The sequence below is a fragment of the Pristiophorus japonicus genome, chromosome 1 (genome assembly GCF_044704955.1).
Source record: "Pristiophorus japonicus isolate sPriJap1 chromosome 1, sPriJap1.hap1, whole genome shotgun sequence".
Taxonomy (NCBI): domain Eukaryota; kingdom Metazoa; phylum Chordata; class Chondrichthyes; family Pristiophoridae; genus Pristiophorus; species Pristiophorus japonicus.
This window is the reverse complement of record NC_091977.1, coordinates 542,202,540-542,224,550: the sequence shown is the minus strand read 5'-3', so window position 1 is coordinate 542,224,550 and position 22,011 is coordinate 542,202,540. Positions and strand designations below refer to the sequence as shown.

The 22,011-nt window shown below is 58.7% G+C and overlaps 2 protein-coding genes across 2 annotated transcripts in view; one reads left to right on the top strand and one right to left on the bottom strand.

The window, feature by feature from the left end:
* The window catches only part of ankrd29 (ankyrin repeat domain 29), a 1,085,233-nt gene that overhangs the window by 427,930 nt on the left and 635,292 nt on the right, over window positions 1–22,011 (bottom strand). The window lies entirely within an intron of this gene.
* Window positions 1–22,011, top strand: part of LOC139261566 (uncharacterized) — a 98,776-nt gene that overhangs the window by 65,964 nt on the left and 10,801 nt on the right. Inside the window, exons 11-15 of the mRNA XM_070877072.1 lie at window positions 1,806–1,904; window positions 12,086–12,279; window positions 17,181–17,355; window positions 19,693–19,849; window positions 21,746–21,899. Coding sequence (XP_070733173.1) covers window positions 1,806–1,904; window positions 12,086–12,279; window positions 17,181–17,355; window positions 19,693–19,849; window positions 21,746–21,899 — 779 coding nt within the window. The remainder of the gene's footprint in view (window positions 1–1,805; window positions 1,905–12,085; window positions 12,280–17,180; window positions 17,356–19,692; window positions 19,850–21,745; window positions 21,900–22,011) is intronic.

The following is a 22,011-nucleotide window of genomic DNA, read 5'->3' as shown; positions in this document are numbered from 1 at the left end:
CCCCCCATCCCAGGAATCAGTCTGGTGAACCTTCGCTGCACTCCCTCTCTGGCAAGTATATCCTTCCTTAGGTAAGGAGACCAGAACTGTGCACAATACTCCCGGTGTGGTCTCCCCAGGGCCCGATATAATTGCAGTAAGACGTCTTTACTCTTATACTCAAATACTCCTGTAATAAAGACATTCTTGCTATTGAGGGAGTGCAGCAAAGGTTCACCAGACTGATTCCAGGGATGGCAGGACTGACATATGAGGAGAGACTGGATCGACTGGGCCTGTATTCACTGGAGTTTAGAAGAATGAGAGGGGATCTCATAGAAACATATAAAATTCTGACGGGACTGGACAGGTTAGATGCAGGAAGAATGTTCCCGATGTTGGGGAAGTCCAGAACCAGGGGTCACAGTCTAAGGATAAGGGGTAAGCCATTTAGGACTGAGATGAGGAGAAACTTCTTCACCCAGAGAGTGGTGAACCTGTGGAATTCCCTACCACAGAGAGTTGTTGATTCCAGTTCATTGGATATATTCAAGAGGGAGTTAGATATGGCCCTTACGGCTAAAGGGATCAAGGGGTATGGAGAGAAAGCAGGAAAGGGGTACTGAGGTGAATGATCAGCCATGATCTTATTGAATGGTGGTGCAGGCTCGAAGGGCCGAATGGCCGACTCCTGCACCTATTTTCTATGTTTGTATGTCTATGTAACATACCATTTGCTTTAATCACTTGCTGTACCTACAGGTTAACTTTCAGTGATTGGTGTACAAGGACACCCAGGTCCCTCTGAACACCGACATTTCCCAATCCGTTAGATACCCCGATTGGTGCAGTCAGCTGGCCTGTCACAGCAGGGTCTGCGAATAGTGGGGGGGGGGGGCGAGTGGGGGGGGGGTGGGGCGGGAGGTGGGAGGTGGAGGTGTCTGAGAGCGCGGGCTACCATCGCCAGCATACCCCCGGTTGCGGAAGGGGGTCCCTGGGAACCAGTAAACTCCGCTCCAAAGTGAGGTGTCGGCCGGAGTCAGTACAGGCTCGGCTGTGATGCCTTCGGTTGTCGCACAGCCCACTGGTATCGAGTGAAACATCGGCGATTGCAGCAGGACCCAGCGGTTACCTGTCGGGACCCACGGAACTGTACAGCAGCAGGAATCGGCACTGCAGGGGCAGGGGAGGAGGAGGGAAGAAAGACTTGCATTTCTATAGCGCCTTTCACCACCAATGGACGTCCCAAAGCGCTTTAGTCAGTGAAGTACTTGTTGGAGTGCAGTCGCTGTTGTAATGTGGGTAACCCGGCAGCCAATTTGCGCACAGCAAGCTCCCACACACAACAATGTGATAAAGACCCGTCTTTAGTTGTTGGTTGAGCAATAAATATTGGCCCCAGGACACCAGGGGGAACTCTCCCTGCTTTTCTTCCAATAGTGCCCTGGGATCTATTACATCCACCTGAGAGCAGACGGGCCTCGGTTTAACGTCTCATCTAAAAGACGGCACCTCCGACAGTGCGGCGCTCCCTCAGTACTGCCCCTCCGACAGTGCGGCACTCCCTCAGTACTGCCCCTCCGACAGTGCGGCGCTCCCTCAGCACTGCCCCTCTGCCCTCTCTCCCCCTCCCCCTCGCCCACTCCCTCCGTTCACCCTCTTGTTCTCCCCCCACGCTCTCGCTCGCTCTTTCTCTCTCTCTCTCTCTCTCTCTCTCTCTCTCTCTCTCTCTCTCTTCTCTCTCTCTCTCTCTCTCTCTCTCTCTCTCTCTCTCTCTTGTACTCACTCACTCACTCACTCACTCACTCCCTCTCTCTCTCTCCCAGACTCGGGGCTGGAGGTGGTGTCGGTATTACAGCGACTGCAGCACCTGAACCTGGCGGCCTGTGTGAAGCTCACCGATAACTGTCTGTGCAGCATCAAAGGTTGGTCTCTCCCCCTCGCCTCGCAGGGTATGGGGTAGGGAGGGGATAGAGGGAAAGGTCTCTCCCCCTCACCTCGCAGGGTCAGGGGTAGGGAGGGGATAGAGGGAAAGGTCTCTCCCTCTCACCTCGCAGGGTCAGGGGTAGGGAGGGGATAGAGGGAAAGGTCTCTCCCCCTCGCCTCGCAGGGTCAGGGGTAGGGAGGGGATAGAGGGAAAGGTCTCTCCCCCTCACCTCGCAGGGTCAGGGGTAGGGAGGGGATAGAGGGAAAGGTCTCTCCCCCTCGCCTCGCAGGGTCAGGGGTAGGGAGGGGATAGAGGGAAAGGTCTCTCCCCCTCACCTCGCAGGGTCAGGGGTAGGGAGGGGATAGAGGGAAAGGTCTCTCCCCCTCGCCTCGCAGGGTCAGGGGTAGGGAGGGGATAGAGGGAAAGGACCTGGAGGAGGGTCACCTTCCTCAGCTGATGGTTCTGCTCCGGATTTCAGTCGTTGTCGGGGGAGGGGGGTTGGAGATGGGAGGAGGCGGAAGGGCAAGGGGGCGGGGATTGATAGTGGGCTTGGTGGAGGGGAAAATGGGAGGGGAGGGAGACGATTGGACACTGGGCCCCCCCTCCCCGGACACCAGCCCCTGGACATTGGGCCGCCCCCGGACACTGAACACTGGGGGCCCCCCTCGGACACCATCCCCTGGACACTGGGCCCCTCCCCCCCTGGACACTGGACACTGGGCCCCCTCCCCGGACACCAGCCCCTGGACACTAGACAGCCCCTGAACACTAGGCCCCCCCTGGACACTGGGCCCCCCCCCCCCCCCGGACACCGGCCCCTGGACACTGGGCCCCCCCTGGACACTGGGCCCCCCCCGGACACCAGCCCCTGGACACTGGGCCCCCCTCCTCGGACACTGAACACTGGGCCCCCCCTGGACACTGCCCCCCCCCCCCGGACACCGGCCCCTGGACACTGGGCCCCCCCTGGACACTGGGCCCCCGCCCGGACACTGGGCCCCCCCTGGACACTGGGCCCCCCCTGGACACTAGGCTCCCCCGGACACCAGCTCCTGGACACTGGGCCCTCCCTGGACACTGGGCCCCCCCCACCGGGCCCTGGGCACTGGGCCCCCCCGGACACCAGCTCCTGGACACTGGGCCCCCCCCCGGACACCAGCCCCTGGACACTGGGCCTCCCCACGGACACCAGCCCCTGGACACTGGGCCCCCCCGGACACCGGCCCCTGGACACTGGGCCCCCCCCCACGGACACTGGACACTGGGCCCCCCCCCCGGACACTGGCCCCGAGTCACTGCTTTGTGATGAATGGGAAATGAGAAGAGAGTGTGCTGGGGACACACAGCTGGCCAGTTGACATCTGGGAGGTGACGGGGCCACTTCCTGTTCCAAGAGCAGCCCCCCCCCCCCCTCCACTGACCCCTGCGCCCAGATTCTGACAGACCTGCAGTGGTATCGGACATCGGCAGTGTGCTGTTTGAGCGGGGAATGACGCAGACAGAGAGACAGTCACACTATTGTCTGCTGCTCGGGGAAGGGGTGTGGAACTCTGAGGGTGAGGGTCAGTGCACTTTCCCCAGTGTTGCTGCACTGCTGTCAGACCAGGTTATAACACACTCGCCCCCTTCAGTGAGAGGGGTCATTGGGTGGGTGGGATGTACGTGGTGTGGGAGGGATTGGGTGGGGGGGTACAGGGTGTGGGAGGTGGTTGTGTAGGGGGTACAGGGTGTGGGAGGGGGTTGTGTGGGGGGTACAGGGTGTGGGAGGGGGTTGTGTGGGGGGTACAGGGTGTGGGAGGTGGTTGTGTGGGGGGTACAGGGTGTGGGAGGGGGTTGTGTGGGGGGTACAGGGTGTGGGAGGGGGTTGTGTGGGGGGTACAGGGTGTGGGAGGGGGTTGTGTGGGGGGTACAGGGTGTGGGAGGGGGTTGTGTGGGGGGTACAGGGTGTGGGAGGTGGTTGTGTGGGGGGTACAGGGTGTGGGAGGGGGGTACAGGGTGTGGGAGGGGGTTGGGTGGGGGGGTACAGGGTGTGGGAGGTGGTTGTGTGGGGGGTACAGGGTGTGGGAGGGGGGTACAGGGCGTGGGAGGGGGGTACAGGGTGTGGGAGGGGGTTGGGTGGGTGGGGGGGTACAGGGTGTGGGAGGGTGTTGGGTGGATGGGGGGGTACAGGGTGTGGGAGGTATTGGGTGGGGGGGTACAGGGTGTGGGGGGGTACAGGGTGTGGGAGGTATTGGGTGGGGGGGTACAGGGTGTGGGGGGGGTATAGGGTGTGGGGGGGTACAGGGTGTGGGAGGGGGTTGGGTGGGCGTGTACAGGGTGTGGGAGGGGGTTGGGTGGGGGGGTACAGGGTGTGGGAGGGGGTTGGGTGGGCGGGTACAGGGTGTGGGACGGGTTGGGTGGGCGGGTACAGGGTGTGGGAGGGGTTGGGTGGGGGGGTATAGGGTGTGGGTGGGGGGATATAGGGTGTGGGAGGGGGTTGGGTGGGGGGTTACAGGGTGTGGGAGGTATTGGGTGGGGGGTATAGGGTGTGGGAGGGGATTGGGTGGGGGGGGTACAGGGTGTGGGAGGGGGTTGGGTGGGGGGATATAGGGTGTGGGAGGGGTTGGGTGGGGGGGTATAGGGTGTGGGAGGGGGTTGGGTGGGGGGTATAGGGTGTGGGAGGGGGTTGGGTGGGGGGTACAGGGTGTGGGAGGGGGTACAGGGTGTGGGAGGTATTGGGTGGTGGGGTACAGGGTGTGGGAGGTATTGGGTGGGTGAGTACAGGGTGTGGGAGGTATTGGGTGGGGGGGTACAGGGTGTGGGAGGGGTTTGGGTGTGGGGGGGTATAGGGTGTGGGAGGGGGTTGGGTGGGGGGTACAGGGTGTGGGAGGGGGTTGGGTGGGCGGGTACAGGGTGTGGGAGGGGGTTGGGTGGGGGGGTACAGGGTGTGGGAGGGGGTTGAGTGGGGTGGTACAGGGTGGGGGAGGTATTGGGTGGGGGGTATAGGGTGTGGGAGGGGGTTGGGTGGGGGTACAGAGTGTGGGAGGGGGTTGGGTGTGGGGTACAGGGTGTGGGAGGGGGTACAGGGTGTGGGAGGGGGTTGGGTGGGGGGATATAGGGTGTGGGAGGGGTTGGATGGGGGGTATAGGGTGTGGGAGGGGGTTGGGTGGGGGGTATAGGTGTGGGAGGGGGTTGGGTGGGGGGTACAGGGTGTGGGAGGTATTGGGTGGGGGGGGTACAGGGTGTGGGGAGGGGGTTGGGTGGGGGGATATAGGGTGTGGGAGGGGGTTGGGTGGGGGGGTACAGGGTGTGGGAGGTATTGGGTGGGGGGTATAGGGTGTGGGAGGTACTGGGTGGGGGGTATAGGGTGTGGGAGGGGGTTGGGTGGGGTGGTACAGGGTGTGGGAGGGGTTGGGTGGGGGGATATAGGGTGTGGGAGGGGGTTGGGTGGGGGGTACAGGGTGTGGGAGGTATTGGGTGGGGGGTATAGGGTGTGGGAGGTACTGGGTGGGGGGGTATAGGGTGTGGGAGGGGGTTGGGTGGGGTGGTACAGGGTGTGGGAGGGGGTTGGGTGGGGGATATAGGGTGTGGGAGGGGGGTTGGGTGGGGGTACAGGGTGTGGGAGGGGGGTACAGGGTGTGGGAGGGGGTTGGGTGGGGGGGTACAGGGTGTGGGAGGTATTGGGTGGGGGGTATAGGGTGTGGGAGGTATTGGGTGGGGGGTATAGGGTGTGGGAGGGGGTTGGGTGGGGGATATAGGGTGTGGGAGGGGGGTTGGGTGGGGGGGTATAGGGTGTAGGAGGGGGTGGATGTGAGGGTACAGGGTGTGGGAGGTATTGGGTGAGAGGTATTGGGTGGGGGGTATAGGGTGTGGGAGGGGGTTGAGTGGGGGGTACAGGGTGTGGGAGGGGGTACAGGGTGTGGGAGGTATTGGGTGGGGGTTATAGGGTGTGGGAGGTATTGGGTGGGGGGTACAGGGTGTGGGAGGGGGTTGAGTGGGGGGTACAGGGTGTGGGAGGGGGTACAGGGTGTGGGAGGGGTTTGGGTGGGGGGGTACAGGGTCTGGGAGGTATTGGGTGGGTGGTACAGGGTGTGGGAGGGGGTACAGGGTGTGGGAGGGGGTTGGGTGGGGGGTACAGGGTGTGGGAGGTATTGGTTGGGGGGTACAGGGTGTGGGAGGTATTGGTGGGGGGGGGTATCGGGTGTGGGAGGGGGTTAGGTGGGGGGTACAGGGTGTGGGAGGTATTGGTTGGGGGGGTACAGGGTGTGGGAGGTATTGGGTGGGGGGTACAAGGTGTGGGAGGTATTGGTTGGGGGGTACAGGGTGTGGGTGGGGGGTACAGGGTGTGGGTGGGGGGTACAGGGTGTGGGAGGTATTGGGTGGGGGGTACAGGGTGTGGGAGGTATTGGGTGGGGGGTACACGGTGTGGGAGGTATTGGTTGGGGGGGGGTATAGGGTGTGGGAGGTATTGGTTGGGGGGGGTATAGGATGTGGGAGGTATTGGTTGGGGGGGTATAGGGTGTGGGAGGTATTGGGTGGGGGGGGGTACAGGGTGTGGGAGGTATTGGTTGGGGGGGGTACAGGGTGTGGGAGGTATTGGTTGGGGGGGTATAGGGTGTGGGAGGTATTGGGTGGGGGGGTATAGGGTGTGGGAGGTATTGGTTGGGGGGGGGTATAGGGTGTGGGAGGTATTGGTTGGGGGGGGGGTATAGGGTGTGGGAGGTATTGGGTGGGGGGGTACACGGTGTGGGAGGTATTGGTTGGGGGTGTATAGGGTGTGGGAGGTATTGGTTGGGGGGGGTATAGGGTGTGGGAGGGTATAGGGTGTGGGGAGGTATTGGGTGGGGGGGTACAGGGTGTGGGAGGTATTGGTTGGGGGGGGTACAGGGTGTGGGAGGTATTGGTTGGGGGGGGTATAGGGTGTGGGAGGTATTGGGTGGGGGGGTATAGGGTGTGGGAGGTATTGGTTGGGGGGGGTATAGGGTGTGGGAGGTATTGGGTGGGGGGGGGTATAGGGTGTGGGAGGTATTGGTTGGGGGTACAGGGTGTGGGAGGTATTGGTTGGGGGGGGTATAGGGTGTGGGAGGTATTGGGTGCGGGGGGTATAGGGTGTGGGAGGTATTGGTTGGGGGGCGGTATCGGGTGTGGGAGGTATTGGGTGGGGGGTACAGGGTGTGGGAGGTATTGGGTGGGGGGGTACAGGGTGTGGGAGGGGGTTGGGTGGGGGTACAGGGTGTGGGAGGTATTGGGTGGGGGGTACAGGGTGTGGGAGGTATTGGGTGGGGGGTACAGGGTGTGGGAGGTATTGGGTGGGGGGTACAGGGTGTGGGAGGTATTGGGTGGGGGGTACAGGGTGTGGGAGGTATTGGGTGGGGGGTACAGGGTGTGGGAGGTATTGGGTGGGGGGTATAGGGTGTGGGAGGTATTGGGTGGGGGGTATAGGGTGTGGGAGGTATTGGGTGGGGGTATAGGGTGTGGGAGGTATTGGGTGGGGGGTACAGGGTGTGGGAGGTATTGGGTGGGGGTATAGGGTGTGGGAGGTATTGGGTGGGGGGTACAGGGTGCGGGAGGGGGTATAGGGTGTGGGAGGGGGTTGGGTGGGGGTACAGGGTGTGGGTGGTATTGGGTGGGGGGTACAGGTGTGGGAGGTATTGGGTGGGGGATATAGGGTGTGGGAGGTATTGGGTGGGGGGTACAGGGTGTGGGAGGTATTGGGTGGGGGGTACAGGGTGTGGGAGGGGGTATAGGGTGTGGGAGGGGGTTGAGTGGGGGTACAGGGTGTGGGTGGTATTGGGTGGGGGGTACAGGGTGTGGGAGGTATTGGGTGGGGGGTACAGGGTGTGGGAGGTATTGGGTGGGTGGTATAGGGTGTGGGAGGGGGTTGGGTGGGGGTACAGGGTGTGGGAGGTATTGGGTGGGGGTACAGGGTGTGGGAGGTATTGGGTGGGGGTACAGGGCGTGGGAGGTATTGGCTGGGGGGTACAGGGTGTGGGTGGGGGGTACAGGGTGTGGGAGGTATTGGGTGGGGGGTACAGGGTGTGGGAGGTATTGGGTGGGGGGTACAGGGTGTGGGAGGTATTGGGTGGGGGGTACAGGGTGTGGGAGGTATTGGGTGGGGGGTACAGAGTGTGGGAGGTATTGGGTGGGGGGTACAGGGTGTGGGAGGTATTGGGTGGGGGTACAGGGTGTGGGTGGGGGGGTACAGGGTGTGGGAGGTGTTGGGTGGGGGGTACAGGGTGTGGGAGGTATTGGGTGGGGGGTACAGGGTGTGGGTGGGGGGGTACAGGGTGTGGGAGGTATTGGGTGGGGGTACAGGGTGTGGGTGGGGGGGGGGGGGTACAGGGTGTGGGTGGTATTGGGTGGGGGGGTACAGGGTGTGGGTGGGGGGGTACAGGGTGTGGGAGGTATTGGGTGGGGGGTACAGGGTGTGGGTGGGGGGGGTACAGGGTGTGGGTGGGGGGGTACAGGGTGTGGGTGGGGGTACAGGGTGTGGGTGGTATTGGGTGGGGGGGGTACAGGGTGTGGGTGGTATTGGGTGGGGGTATAGGGTGTGGGTGGTATTGGGTGGGGGGTACAGGGTGTGGGAGGTATTGGGTGGGGGTATAGGGTGTGGGTGGTATTGGGTGGGGGATACAGGGTGTGGGTGGGGGGTACAGGGTGTGGGTGGGGGGGTATAGGGTGTGGGAGGTATTGGGTGGGGGGTACAGGGTGTGGGTGGGGGGGGGTACAGGGTGTGGATGGTATTGGGTGGGGGGTACAGGGTGTGGGTGGTATTGGTTGGGGGGGGTACAGGGTGTGGGTGGTATTGGGTGGGGGGGGTACAGGGTGTGGGTGGTATTGGGTGGGGGTATAGGGTGTGGGTGGTATTGGGTGGGGGGGGTACAGGGTGTGGGTGGTATTGGGTGGGGGGTACAGGGTGTGGGTGGGGGTATAGGGTGTGGGTGGTATTGGGTGGGGGGTACAGGGTGTGGGTGGTATTGGGTGGGGGGGGTACAGGGTGTGGGTGGTATTGGGTGGGGGGGGTACAGGGTGTGGGTGGTATTGGGTGGGGGGGGGTGTGGGTGGTATTGGGTGGGGGGGTACAGGGTGTGTGTGGGGGTATAGGGGTGTGGGTGGTATTGGGTGGGGGGGTACAGGGTGTGGGGTGGTATTGGGTGGGGGGTACAGGGTGTGGGTGGTATTGGGTGGTGGGGGTACAGGGTGTGGGTGGTATTGGGTGGGGGGGTACAGGGTGTGGGTGGTATTGGGTGGGGGTATAGGGTGTGGGTGGTATTGGGTGGGGGTATAGGGTGTGGGTGGTATTGGGTGGGGGGGGTACAGGGTGTGGGTGGTATTGGGTGGGGGGGTACAGGGTGTGGGTGGTATTGGGTGGGGGTATAGGGTGTGGGTGGTATTGGGTGGGGGGGGTACAGGGTGTGGGTGGTATTGGGTGGGGGTATAGGGTGTGGGTGGTATTGGGTGGGGGTATAGGGTGTGGGTGGTATTGGGTGGGGGGGTACAGGGTGTGGGTGGTATTGGGTGGGGGGGGTACAGGGTGTGGGTGGTATAGGGTGGGGGTACAGGGTGTGGGAGGTATTGGGTGGGGGTATAGGGTGTGGGTGGTATTGGGTGGGGGTACAGGGTGTGGGTGGTATTGGGTGGGTGGGGTACAGGGTGTGGGAGGTATTGGGTGGGGAGGGTACAGGGTGTGGGTGGTATTGGGTGGGGGGGGTACAGGGTGTGGGTGGTATTGGGTGGGGGTATAGGGTGTGGGTGGTATTGGGTGGGGGGGTACAGGGTGTGGGAGGTATTGGGTGGGGTTATAGGGTGTGGGTGGTATTGGGTGGGGGGTACAGGGTGTGGGTGGGGGGGTACAGGGTGTGGGTGGGGGGGGTATAGGGTGTGGGAGGTATTGGGTGGGGGGTACAGGGTGTGGGTGGGGGGGGGGTACAGGGTGTGGGTGGTATTGGGTGGGGGGTACAGGGTGTGGGTGGTATTGGGTGGGGGGGTACAGGGTGTGGGTGGTATTGGGTGGGGGGGGTACAGGGTGTGGGTGGTATTGGGTGGGGGTATAGGGTGTGGGTGGTATTGGGTGGGGGGGGTACAGGGTGTGGGTGGTATTGGGTGGGGGGTACAGGGTGTGGGTGGGGGTATAGGGTGTGGGTGGTATTGGGTGGGGGGTACAGGGTGTGGGTGGTATTGGGTGGGGGGGGTACAGGGTGTGGGTGGTATTGGGTGGTATTGGGTGGGGGGGGTACAGGGTGTGGGTGGTATTGGGTGGGGGGTACAGGGTGTGGGTGGGGGTATAGGGTGTGGGTGGTATTGGGTGGGGGTACAGGGTGTGGGTGGTATTGGGTGGTGGGGGTACAGGGTGTGGGTGGTATTGGGTGGGGGGGGTACAGGGTGTGGGTGGTATTGGGTGGGGGTATAGGGTGTGGGTGGTATTGGGTGGGGGGGTACAGGGTGTGGGTGGTATTGGGTGGGGGTATAGGGTGTGGGTGGTATTGGGTGGGGGTATAGGGTGTGGGTGGTATTGGGTGGGGGGGGTACAGGGTGTGGGTGGTATTGGGTGGGGGTACAGGGTGTGGGAGGTATTGGGTGGGGGTATAGGGTGTGGTTGGTATTGGGTGGGGGGGGTACAGGGTGTGGGTGGTATTGGGTGCGGGGGGTACAGGGTGTGGGTGGTATTGGGTGGGGGTACAGGGTGTGGGAGGTATTGGGTGGGGGTATAGGGTGTGGGTGGTATTGGGTGGGGGTACAGGGTGTGGGTGGTATTGGGTGGGTGGGGTACAGGGTGTTGGAGGTATTGGGTGGGGGGGGGTACAGGGTGTGGGTGGTATTGGGTGGGGGGTACAGGGTGTGGGTGGGGGTATAGGGTGTGGGTGGTATTGGGTGGGGGGTACAGGGTGTGGGTGGTATTGGGTGGTGGGGGTACAGGGTGTGGGTGGTATTGGGTGGGGGGGTACAGGGTGTGGGTGGTATTGGGTGGGGGTATAGGGTGTGGGTGGTATTGGGTGGGGGGGGTACAGGGTGTGGGTGGTATTGGGTGGGGGTATAGGGTGTGGGTGGTATTGGGTGGGGGTATAGGGTGTGGGTGGTATTGGGTGGGGGGGGTACAGGGTGTGGGTGGTATTGGGTGGGGGTACAGGGTGTGGGAGGTATTGGGTGGGGGTATAGGGTGTGGGTGGTATTGGGTGGGGGGGGGTACAGGGTGTGGGTGGTATTGGGTGGGGGGGGTACAGGGTGTGGGTGGTATTGGGTGGGGGTACAGGGTGTGGGAGGTATTGGGTGGGTGTATAGGGTGTGGGTGGTATTGGGTGGGGGTACAGGGTGTGGGTGGTATTAGGTGGGGGGGGTACAGGGTGTGGGATGTATTGGGTGGGGGGGTATAGGGTGTGGGTGGTATTGGGTGGGTGGGGGTACAGGGTGTGGGAGGTATTCGGTGGGGGGTATAGGGTGTGGGTGGTATTGGGTGGGGGTACAGGGTGTGGGTGGTATTTGGTGGGGGTATAGGGTGTGGGTGGTATTGGGTGGGGGTATAGGGTGTGGGTGGGGGGGGTACAGGGTGTGGGTGGGGGGTACAGTGTGTGGGTGGTATTGGGTGGGGGGGGTACAGGGTGTGGGTGGTATTGGGTGGGGGGGGTACAGGGTGTGGGTGGTATTGGGTGGGGGGGGTACAGGGTGTGGGTGGTATTGGGTGGGGGGGGTACAGGGTGTGGGTGGTATTGGGTGGGGGGTACAGGGTGTGGGTGGTATTGGGTGGGGGGTACAGGGTGTGGGTGGTATTGGGTGGGGGGGGTATAGGGTGTGGGTGGTATTGGGTGGGGGGTACAGGGTGTGGGTGTGGGGGGGTACAGGGTGTGGGTGGTATTGGGTGGGGGGTACAGGGTGTGGGTGTGGGGGGGTACAGGGTGTGGGGGGTATTGGGTGGGGGGGTACAGGGTGCGGAGGGTATTGGGTGGGGGTACAGGGTGTGGGTGGGGGGTACAGGGTGTGGGGGGTATTGGGTGGGGGGGCGGAGCACAGACAGCTGACCATAGTCGGGGCAAACCTGTCAGAAACTGCTGTTGGGGTTGAAAGTGCAGGTTGGACGGATCACAGAGCGGGGTGTGTGGAGTCATTGTCCATTGCTTGCTGCCCCTGTGACGATGACACTCTCTGTAAATGCCCCCCTCGGCTTCCTGCCCCGAGCTCTGATCTGGATTTCCCTTTTTTTGAAAGGTTTGAATTGTCTTTCTCACCTCACCTTGGACCAGACCAAAGTAAGCGACTTGGGCGTGACGGATTACCTTGCGTGCGCCCCTGCGACACTCGTCCACCTCAGTCTGAACCAGACGGGGATCACGGAGAGAGTGCTGAGCGTTTTACCCGCAACAGTCCCACAGCTCCGGCTCCTGAGCATCAAACAAACCAAGGTTAGTCTGTCCGTCCGCGGGAAGCATCCTCACCCGGCAACGCTCGGCACAGGAGGAGGAACATCGGAGCAGGAGGAGGCCTTAATTCCATCGACCCGCCTTGGTTCAGAAGTAGGGAGCAGGAGTAGGCCATACGGCCCCTCGAGCCTGCTCCGCCATTTAATACGATCATGGCTGATCCGATCAGGGACTCAGGTCCACTTCCCCGCCCGCTCCCCATAACCCCTTATTCCCTTATCGGTTAAGAATCTGTCTATTTCTGTCTCAAATATATTCAATGTCCCAGCTTCCACAGCTCTCTGAGGCAGCGAATTCCACAGATTTACAACCCTCTGAGAGAAGAAATTCCTCCTCATCTCAGTTTTAAATGGACGGCCCCTTATTCTAAGATCATGCCCTCTAGTTCTAGTCTCCCCCATCAGTGGGAACATCCTCTCTGCATCCACCTTGTCAAACCCCCTCATAATCTGATACATTTCGATAAGATCACCTCATGAATTCCAATGAGTAGAGGCCCAACCTACTCAACCTTTCCTCATAAGTCAACCTCCTCATCTCCGGAATCAGCCGAGTGAAGCTTCTCTGAACTGCCTCCAAAGCAAGTATATCCTTTCGTAAATATGGAAACCAAAACTGCACGCAGTATTCCAGGTGTGGCCTCACCAATACCCTGTATAACTGTAGCAAGACTTCCCTGCTTTTATACTCCATCCCCTTTGCAATAAAGGCCAAGATACCATTGGCCTTCCTGATCACTTGCTGTACCTGCATACTATCCTTTTGTGTTTCATGCACAAGTACCCCCAGGTCCCGCTGTACTGTTGCACTTTGCAATCTTTCTCCATTTAAACAATAACTTGCTCTTTGAGTTTTTCTGCCAAAGTGCATGACCTCACACTTTCCAACATTATACTCCATCTGCCAAATTTTTGCCCACTAACTCAGCCTGTCTATGTCCTTTTGCAGATTTTTTGTGTCCTCCTCACACATTGCTTTTCCTCCCATCTTTGTATCGTCAGCAAACTTGGCTACGTTACACTCAGTCCCTTCTTCCAAGTCGTTAATATAGATTGTAAATAGTTGGTCCCAGCACTGATCCCTGCGGCACCCCACTAGTTACTGATTGCCAACCCGAGAATGAACCATTTATCCCGACTCTCTGTTCTCTGTTAGTTAGCCAATCCTCTATCCATGTAATATATTACCCCCAATCCCATGAACTTTTATCTTGTGCAGTAACCTTTTATGTGGCACCTTGTCAAATGCCTTCTGGAAGTCCAAATACATCACATCCACTGGTTCCCCTTTATCCACCCTGTTCGTTACATCCTCAAAGAATTCCAGCAAATTTGTCAAACATGACTTCACCTTCATAAATCCATGCTGACTCTGCCTGACTGAATTTTGCTTTTCCAAATATCCTGCTACTGCTTCGTTAATAATGGACTCCAACATTTTCCCAACCACAGATGTTATGCTAACTGGTCTATAGTTTCCTGCTTTTTGTCTGCCTCCTTTTTTAAATAGGGGTGTTGCATTTGCAGTTTTCCAATCTGCTGGGACCTCCCCAGAATCCAGGGAATTTTGGTAAATTAAACCAATGCATCCACAATCCCTGCCGCTACTTCTCTTAAGACCCGAGGATGCAAGCCATCAGGTCCAGGAGATTTATCCGCCTTTAGTCCCATTATCTTACTGAGTACCACCTTCTTAGTGATTGTGATTGTGTTAAGTTCCTCTCCCCTGTAGCCCCTTGACTATCCGCTGTTGGAATATTATTAGTGTCCTCTACCGTAAAGACTGATACAAAATATTTGTTCAGAGTTTCTGCCATCTCCATGTTCCCCATTACTAATTCCCCGGTCTTGTACTCTAAGGGACCAACATTTATTTTAGCCACTCTTTTCCTTTTTATATACCGATAGAAACTCTTGCTATCTGTTTTTATATTTCGTGCGAGTTTACTTTCATAGTCAATCTTCCTTGAATCTGTATCTTAACTCCATCTACCCACCTTGGTTCCACTTTGGTATGAAAAATAGAAGAGTTGTGTGTGTGAGAGATACAAAAAATCTGCAAAAGGACATAGACAGGCTAAGTGAGTGGGCAAAAATTTAGCAGATGGAGTATAATGTTGGAAAGTGTGAGGTCATGCACTTTGGCAGAAAAACTCAAAGAGCAAATTATTATTTAAATGGAGAAAGATTGCAAAGTGCTGCAGTACAGTGGGACCTGGGGGTACTGGTGCATGAAACACAAAAGGATAGTATGCAGGTACAGCAAGTGATCAGGAAGGCCAATGGAATCTTGGCCTTTATTGCAAAGGGGATGGAGTATAAAAGCAGGGAAGTCTTGCTACAGTTATACAGGGTATTGGTGAGGCCACACCTGGAATACTGCGTGCAGTTTTGGTTTCCATATTTACGAAAGGATATACTTGCTTTTGAGGCTATTCAAAGAAGGTTCACTCGGTTGATTCCGGAGATGAGAGGGTTGACTTATGAGGAATGGTTGAGTAGGTTGGGCCTCTACTCATTGGAATTCAGAAGAATGAGAGGTGATCTTATCAAAACGTATAAGATTATGAGGGGGCTTGACAAGGTGGATGCAGAGAGGATGTTTCCACTGATGGGGGAGACTAGAACTAGGGGGCATGGTCTTAGAATAAGGGACCGCCCATTTAAAACTGAGATGAGGAGGAATTTCTTCTCTGAGGGTTGTAAATCTGTGGAATTCGCTGCCTCAGAGAGCTGTGGAAGCTGGGTCATTGAATAAATTTAAGACAGAAATATGGGGAATGGGCAGGGAAGTGGAGCTGAGTCCATGATCGGATCAGCCATGATCTTATTGAATGGTGGAGCAGGCTCGAGGGGTCGTATAGCCTACTCCTATTTTTTCTGTTCTTATGTTCTTGAGTGTGGGTGTGGGAGTGTGTGTGTGTGTGGGAGGGTGTGTGTGTGTGTGGGAGGGTGTGTGTGTGTGTGTGTGTGTGTGTGTGTGTGTGGGAGGGTGTGTGTGTGTGGGAGGGTGTGTGTGTGTGGGAGGGTGTGTGTGTGTGGGAGGGTGTGTGTGTGTGGGAGGGTGTGTGTGTGTGGGAGGGTGTGTGGGATGGTGTGTGTGTGTGTGTGGGATGGTGTGTGTGTGTGTGGGATGGTGTGTGTGTGTGTGTGTGTGGGTGTGTGTGTGAGGGTGTGTGTGTGTGTGTGTGTGGGTGAGGGGGTGGGGGAGTGTGGGTGAGGGGGTGGGGGTGTGGGGGTGAGGGTGTGTGTGGGTGAGGGTGTGTGTGGGTGAGGGTGTGTGTGGGTGAGGGTGTGTGTGGGTGAGGGTGTGTGTGGGTGAGGGTGTGTGTGGGTGAGGTGTGTGTGTGTGGGTGAGGGGGTGTGTGTGTGAGGGTGTGTGTGTGTGAGGGTGTGTGGGTGAGGGGGTGTGTGTGGGTGAGGGGGTGTGTGTGGGTGAGGGGGTGTGTGTGGGTGAGGGGGTGTGTGTGGGTGAGGGGGTGTGTGTGGGTGAGGGGGTGTGTGTGGGTGAGGGTGTGTGTGTGTGTGGGTGAGTGTGTGTGTGTGGGTGAGTGTGTGTGTGTGTGAGGGTGAGGGTGTGTGAGGGTGAGGGTGTGTGAGGGTGAGGGTGAGTGTGTGTGTGTGTGTGGGTGAGGGGGTATGTGTGTGAGGGTGAGGGAGGGTGTGTGTGAGGGTGAGGGGGTGTGTGTGTGAGGGTATGTGTGTGTGTGTGGGTGAGGGGGTGTGTGTGTGTGGGTGAGGGGGTGTGAGGGTGTGTGTGTGTGAGGGGGTGTGTGAGGGTGAGGGGGTGTGTGTGTGAGGGTGAGGGGGTGTGTGTGTGAGGGTGAGGGGGTGTGTGTGTGAGGGTGAGGGGGTGTGTGTGTGAGGGTGAGGAGGTGTGTGTGTGAGGGTGAGTGTGTGTGTGAGGGGGTGTGTGTGTGTGAGGGGGTGTGTGTGTGAGGGGGTGTGTGTGTGTGAGGGGGTGTGTGTGTGTGTGGGTGAGGGGGTGTGTGTGTGAGGGGGTGTGTGTGTGAGGGGGTGTGTGTGTGAGGGGGTGTGTGTGTGAGGGGGTGTGTGTGGGTGAGGGTGAGGGTGTGTGAGGGGGTGTGGGAGGGTGAGGGTGTGTGTGGGAGTGTGTGTGAGGGGGTGTGTGTGGGTGAGGGTGTGTGAGGGTGAATGGGTGTGTGTGTGTGGGTGTGTGTGTGTGTGTGTGAGGGTGTGTGGGTGAGGGTGTGTGGGTGAGGGTGTGTGTGTGTGTGGGTGAGGGGGTGGGGGGGTGTGGGTGAGGGGGTGGGGATGTGTGGGTGGGGGTGTGTGTGTGTGTGTGGGTGAGGGTGTGTGTGTGGGTGAGGGTGTGTGTGTGTGTGGGTGAGGGTGTGTGTGTGTGTGGGTGAGGGTGTGTGTGTGTGTGAGGGGGTGTGTGTGTGAGGGTGAGGGGGTGTGTGTGTGAGGGTGAGGGTGTGTGTGTGTGAGGGGGTGTGAGGGTGAGGGGGTGTGTGTGGGTGAGTGTGTGTGTGTGGGTGAGTGTGTGTGTGTGGGTGAAGGTGTGTGTGTGTGAGGGTGAGGGTGTGTGTGTGTGTGGGTGAGGGTGTGTGTGGGTGAGGGTGTGTGTGGGTGAGGGTGTGTGTGGGTGAGGGTGTGTGTGGGTGAGGGTGTGTGTGGGTGAGGGTGTGTGTGAGGGTGAGGGTGTGTGTGTGTGAGGGTGTGTGTGTGTGTGGGTGAGGGGGTGTGTGTGTGTGTGGGTGAGGGGGTGTGTGTGTGTGTGGGTGAGGGGGTGTGAGGGTGAGGGTGTGTGTGTGTGTGAGGGGGTGTGTGTGTGGGTGTGTTGTGTGTGACAGTTTGAATACCGCATGTTATGCTGTGTCTGTCGCTGGGCCCAGTTGCTATGTTGTGTCTCCCCTCCAGGTGCGTGATGTCTCTGCGCTGAAGGACCTGCTGGCTCTCCAGACCCTGCACCTGGACAACACGGACATCACGGAGACGTCGCTCCGAGCACTCAGCTCCCACCCTGCTCTCACCTCGCTCAGCGTGTCCGGACTGCACTCGCTCAGCGGAGACATCACGCTGCAGATTATCTCAGGTGCTGTAGCGACGCTTTCAACAAAACTCCCCAACGGACTGGTAACAGGCTCCGCGTTCCTGCCGGCTGCTCCCAATCTTACGGCTCGGGCCACTCTCAACCCATGGAGAAATGGCCCACTCACACCGGGGTTACTCTGTATCTAACCCCGTGTACCTGCCCTGGGAGTGTTTGATGGGACAGTGTAGAGGGAGCTTTACTCTGTATCTAACCCCCTGTACCTGCCCAGGGAGTGTTTGATGGGACAGTGTAGAGGGAGCTTTACTCTGTATCTAACCCTGTGCTGTACCTGCCCTGGGAGTGTTTGATGGGACAGTGCAGAGGGAGCTTTACTCTGTATCTAAACCCGTGCTGTACCTGCCCTGGGAGTGTTTGATGGGGCAGTGTAGAGGGAGCTTTAGCCTGACATCGGTAGTGGGTAAAATGATGGAATCAATTATTAAGGATGTCATAGCAGTGCATTTGGAAAGAGGTGACATGATAGGTCCAAGTCAGCATGGATTTGTGAAAGGGAAATCATGCTTGACAAATCTTCTGGAATTTTTTGAGGATGTTTCCAGTAGAGTGGATAAGGGAGAACCAGTTGATGTGGTATATTTGGACTTTCAGAAGGCGTTCGACAAGGTCCCACACAAGAGATTGATGTGCAAAGTTAGAGCACATGGGATTGGGGGTAGTGTACTGACATGGATTGAGAACTGGTTGTCAGACAGGAAGCAAAGAGTAGGAGTAAATAGGTACTTTTCAGAATGGCAGGCAGTGACTAGTGGGGTACCGCAAGGTTCTGTGCTGGGGCCCCAGCTGTTTACACTGTACATTAATGATTTAGATGAGGGGATTAAATGTAGTATCTCCAAATTTGCGGATGACACTAAGTTGGGTGGCAGTGTGAGCTGCGAGGAGGATGCTGTGAGGCTGCAGAGCGACTTGGATAGGTTAGGTGAGTGGGCAAATGCATGGCAGATGAAGTATAATGTGGATAAATGTGAGGTTATCCACTTTGGTGGTAAAAACAGAGAGACAGACTATTATCTGAATGGTGACAGATTAGGAAAAGGGGAGGTGCAAAGAGACCTGGGTGTCATGGTACATCAGTCATTGAAGGTTTTCATGCAGGTGCAGCAGGCGGTTAAGAAAGCAAATGGCATGTTGGCCTTCATAGCAAGGGGATTTGAGTACAGGGGCAGGGAGGTGTTGCTACAGTTGTACAGGGCATTGGTGAGGCCACACCTGGAGTATTGTGTACAGTTTTGGTCTCCTAACCTGAGGAAGGACATTCTTGCTATTGAGGGAGTGCAGCGAAGGTTCACCAGACTGATTCCCGGGATGGCGGGACTGACCTATCAAGAAAGACTGGATCAACTGGGCTTGTATTCACTGGAGTTCAGAAGAATGAGAGGGGACCTCATAGAAACATATAAAATTCTGACGGGGTTAGACAGGTTAGATGCAGGAAGAATGTTCCCAATGTTGGGGAAGTCCAGAACCAGGGGTCACAGTCTTAAGGATAAGGGGTAAGCCATTTAGGACCGAGATGCGGAGGAACTTCTTCACCCAGAGAGTGGTGAACCTGTGGAATTCTCTACCACAGAAAGTTGTTGAGGCCAATTCACTAAATATATTCAAAAAGGAGTTAGATGAGGTCCTTACTGCTAGGGGGATCAAGGGGTATGGCGAGAAAGCAGGAATGGGGTACTGAAGTTGAATGTTCAGCCATGAACTCATTGAATGGCGGTGCAGGCTAGAAGGGCCGAATGGCCTACTCCTGCACCTATTTTCTATGTCTATGTCTATGTTTCTCTGTATCTAACCCCCTGTACCTACCCTGGGAGTGTTTGATGGGACAGTGTAGAGGGAGCTTTACTCTGTATCTAACCCCGTGCTGTACCTGCCCTGGGAGTGTTTGATGGGACAGTGTAGAGGGAGCTTTACTCTGTATCTAACCCCCTGTACCTGCCCTGGGAGTGTTTGATGGGGCAGTGTAGAGGGAGCTTTACTCTGTATCTAACCCCCTGTACCTGCCCTGGGAGTGTTTGATGGGGCAGTGTAGAGGGAGCTTTACTCTGTATCTAACCCCGTGCTGTACCTGCCCTGGGAGTGTTTGATGGGACAGTGTAGAGGGAGCTTTACTCTGTATCTAACCCCCTGTACCTGCCCTGGGAGCGTTACTCTGTGCTCTGTCTCTCTACGCATGGCCTGAGTTTGGAAGTATCTAACTATAGGACAGGATCTGTCTTGCTCCAGTTGAGAGTTTGGCAGGCAGCAGTGTGCGGGTGTTTACTGATGGAAGGTGTGGTCTGGACACTAACGCTAACCTTGCTCCCACGTCCTGCGCAGGTCTGAAGCTGACACACCTGAAGCTGCCCGACAGACAGACGGTGAGTGATGCTGGGCTGGCCTCCCTCTCCCTCTTGGAGCGACTGACAGAGCTCGACCTGACCGACTACACCCAGGTGACGGACCAAGGCATCAGCCACCTCGCCCGCCTGCTGAGGTAACTCGTCTACCCCGCGCTGGCCCGAGCGGGCAGTCTCTCACCAGAACCTGTACGTGGCGACTGGCCCCTGGGCTGATGGGGAGGGCGCGTGTGTGATCCCCGGGCCTCCAGTCCCGCAGTGCAGAGGGCGCCGTGTTTGTTAAAGGACGGCTCCGGCCGGTACTGAGGTTAACCGAGCATGGCGGGGCAGGGGGGCACCGGGATCGAGCCTGAGAGTCAGACTGACCACTGACTGTGTGTCCCGAGGGTCAGACTGACCACTGACTGTGTGTCCCGAGGGTCAGACTGACCACTGACTGTGTGTCCCGAGGGTCAGACTGACCGCTGACTGTGTGTCCCGAGAGTCAGACTGACCGCTGACTGTGTGTCCCGAGGGTCAGACTGACCGCTGACTGTGTGTCCCGAGGGTCAGACTGACCGCTGACTGTGTGTCCCGAGAGTCAGACTGACCGCTGACTGTGTGTCCCGAGGGTCAGACTGACCGCTGACTGTGTGTCCCGAGAGTCAGACTGACCGCTGACTGTGTGTCCCGAGGGTCAGACTGACCGCTGACTGTGTGTCCCGAGAGTCAGACTGACCGCGGACTGTGTGTCCCGAGGGTCAGACTGACCACTGACTGTGTGTCCCGAGAGTCAGACTGACCACTGACTGTGTGTCCCGAGGGTCAGACTGACCGCTGACTGTGTGTCCCGAGAGTCAGACTGACCGCAGACTGTGTGTCCCGAGGGTCAGACTGACCGCTGACTGTGTGTCCCGAGGGTCAGACTGACCGCTGACTGTGTGTCCCGAGGGTCAGACTGATCGCTGACTGTGTGTCCCGAGGGTCAGACTGACCACTGACTGTGTGTCCCGAGGGTCAGACTGACCACTGACTGTGTGTCCCGAGAGTCAGACTGACCGCTGACTGTGTGTCCCGAGAGTCAGACTGACCGCTGACTGTGTGTCCCGAGAGTCAGACTGACCACTGACTGTGTGTCCCGAGGGTCAGACTGACCGCTGACTGTGTGTCCCGAGGGTCAGACTGACCGCTGACTGTGTGTCCCGAGGGTCAGACTGACCACTGACTGTGTGTCCCGAGGATCAGACTGACCGCTGACTGTGTCCCGAGGGTCAGACTGACCGCTGACTGTGTGTCCCGAGGGTCAGACTGACCACTGACTGTGTGTCCCGAGGGTCAGACTGACCACTGACTGTGTGTCCCGAGGGTCAGACTGACCGCTGACTGTGTGTCCCGAGGGTCATACTGACCGCTGACCGTGTGTCCCGAGGGTCAGACTGACCGCTGACTGTGTGTCCCGAGGGTCATACTGACCGCTGACTGTGTGTCCCGAGGGTCAGACTGACCGCGGACTGTGTGTCCCGAGGGTCAGACTGACCGCGGACTGTGTGTCCCGAGGGTCAGACTGACCGCGGACTGTGTGTCCCGAGGGTCAGACTGACCGCTGACTGTGTGTCCCGAGGGTCAGACTGACCGCTGACTGTGTGTCCCGAGTTTGTGTGTGTGTGTGTGTGTGCACGTGGTGTGTGTGTGTGTGTGTAACAGTGGCGGGTGTGTGTGTGCACACGGTGTATGTGTGTGTAACAGTGGCGGGTGTGTGTGTGCACACGGTGTATGTGTAACGGTGGCGGGTGTGTGTGTGCACGCGCGGTGTGTGTAACGTGGCGGGTCTGCGTGCACGCGCGGTGTGTGTACGTGGCGGGTCTGCGTGCACGCGCGGTGTGTGTAACGTGGCGGGTCTGTGTGTGCACGCGCGGTGTGTGTAACGTGGCGGGTCTGTGTGCACGCGCGGTGTGTGTAACGTGGCGGGTCTGTGTGCACCGCGGTGTGTGTAACGTGGCGGGTGTGGTGTGGTCAGACAGCGGCTCACTAATGGCTGCCCTCTGTTTGCACAGGTTGACCAAGCTCTCCCTGAGTAACACGCTGGTGACGGATGCCGGACTGGTTCACCTGCAGCCGCTGAAGGAGCTCGAGGAACTGTGCCTCGACCGCACGAGTGTTAGCAGCAAGGCCGTGGCCCAGTGTATCCGCAGCCTGCCCCATTTACAGGTCGGGAACCCAGTCCCATACGCTCACTGGCCTGGCCTCGGCAACAGCTCGCAGGGGGGTGGGGGGAGGGGGGGGAGGGCAGCGTTGGGAGAGTCGGAGATGGAGAGGGCGG